Genomic DNA, 2180 nt, shown 5'->3' with positions numbered 1-2180 from the left:
GTATCGAACACAAATTATCGATACACAATATTGAAACTATCCAAATAGTCAATTACTTAAATATCCAGGCAATTTTTCAGAACTCACCGCTCCTTACAATCTCGGCCTTGCCGATTTCGATCTTGTAATCTGCCACGGGTACGTCGTCGACCGCTATGCGATACAGCGTCTTAGGCTCGAAAATGATACATGGGTCCGGCTCGTCGATGCAGCTCAGCAGGAGACCCTTCGCGTGCATCGCTCCGCGAGGGACGACGATCTGAAAGAGAAGAGGAGGGATAAACTCGTTAAAAAATGCACAATCCGTGTCCCTCGCGATCCCCCTTCCGATAATCGGTGGCCTCTCGGCAGCCTCGAAACAAGCGTGAAATTGATCGGCTCCGCGTAACGCCGGCGATATTACGCGCCGCGCGTCGCTCCTCTCGTAATCGCGATGTACGATAGCGCGGCGCGCCGCGCGCATTGGTGTGCGGGCAAAACTTTCTTCATGCATACGTAGATCGTATACGCCGTACAATATTCATGGAATTTGTTGAGGAAAGTTGTGAGCTCTGCACGGCTCTACACGGCTGCGGCGCGGTACAGGTATACGTATAACGAGGGTTATAATGCCGAAGAATATGTTCCCGATGGCGAAAATTCGGTGACGAAGCGCTCGCCTCGGCCTCATCAAATCGGGTAAACATGTCAATCAATTTTTGGAAATGAAATTCAATCGTCATCGTATATCAACAGTTATACGCGAGTTTGTGGAATAGCGTAGACCTTGTTCAACATTGTGGCTACGGCTCGTCAGGCATTTCGTACAAACACTGAGGCGCGGCCTTTTACGACCTTATTGCGAAATCGTCTATCTCGATAAGGAACTTGTCTATTCGCTCGGCTATTAACAGAGAGATACTTTAGCCTTTAAGCCGAGAGGAAGCGAGCGGCTCTGCGTGTTACGTATGACAAATGAAAGCAAGAAGAAAAAAATTCATTTCTACTAGCCTTCAAACCGGGAGTGTGTGCGAAGTAGGCTTCCGGGCTTTGGGAGTGATAAAGACCGCCGTGGCCGACGGCTCCGCAAGGCGCGCGAACCGTAAGCTTGCCGCAGTCGAACATACTGCCGCTGCGATACCTCATCTTGGCCGCTTCGTTTACCAACTGTAAGAGAAAACGTATAACACACCGCGGTCTCGTTAATAGTCGAAGATAATTAATCCATACACTCTATTTTAATAATTTGCATGACGAAACAAAATACACATTCCGCGATTATTTCATACGATCCGCTCGCAAAGTTTTCAAGCTATAGGAAAAAAAGTTTCCGCGCTCTCTGCATTTTTTAAGCGAATAGAATTTCGTCGTTATACTTTTGTTTGTACTTTCTTATTGTTCGAACAGTTAAATCTTCTTAAATCCTTAGGTATGTTTTATACCCTGGATATGTTACAAAATAATAATTATATCAATCTATCTGTTATTATATACATATATGTGTTGAATGAACGATAGCGGCACCTGATCGAAAGCGGGAAATATGTAATCGGCAAATTGTATCTCGGCAATCGCCGATATTCCCGCGTTGGCCAAGCCGATTCCAAAACCGGCGATTCCTTGCTCGCACAAAGGTGTGTTGAAGACACGATCGGCGCCGAAACGTTTCTTCAAATCCATCGTGCAACGAAAAACACCTCCGAATGCCACGTCCTCGCCGAACACCACTAAAATTTTAAAAGAAATTGTTAGTGACATTTTTATTGTCTGCAAAACATGCAAATATTTCTGTTTGAGAGATTTTAATGAAGAAAGAAAGATTCAGGTTTTCTTAGAATAATTATATTTTATTTGACATTTTAGAGGATTAAATGGCTTTCTCGAGCTGAATTAATTAGAGAAAATTATTACAGCTTAATTAATGCTTTTAATTTTTCAAAAATATTAAAAGATTGAAAATGTATATATTATTAAACTTCATATATATCAAGACAGAGAAAGTGCTGTTGTATTTACGTATAGATAGATGTACAGAGTGTCCCATTTTAATTTACAATTAGATTAAAATATCTCGAAAACAATGCATTTTTGAAAAAAATATTTTAAAGGGCTTGAAAAAAACTATTCAGATTTTGAGTCCTTGGATCGTCGCTGGTCTTGCCTTCATTGGCTGAAATGTGTTTCAAAATAAGAATTTTGAG

General features: G+C 42.0%; 1 protein-coding gene across 1 annotated transcript; it reads right to left on the bottom strand.

Moving 5' to 3' along the window:
- Window positions 1–87: 87 nt before the first annotated feature.
- On the bottom strand, window positions 88–1782 carry LOC105460615 (2-oxoisovalerate dehydrogenase subunit beta, mitochondrial-like; the record flags this gene model as incomplete). Its single annotated transcript, XM_011707102.1, has 3 exons — window positions 88–259; window positions 991–1146; window positions 1504–1782. Coding segments are annotated over 3 exons (607 nt in total), but the record flags the coding sequence as incomplete, so codon positions are not given.
- Window positions 1783–2180: the final 398 nt, after the last annotated feature.

This window comes from Wasmannia auropunctata, unplaced genomic scaffold, assembly GCF_000956235.1.
Source record: "Wasmannia auropunctata unplaced genomic scaffold, wasmannia.A_1.0 LD318665.1, whole genome shotgun sequence".
Lineage (NCBI taxonomy): Eukaryota > Metazoa > Arthropoda > Insecta > Hymenoptera > Formicidae > Wasmannia > Wasmannia auropunctata.
Note: the sequence above shows the minus strand (reverse complement) of the source record. Positions and strands in the feature narration are given on the sequence as shown.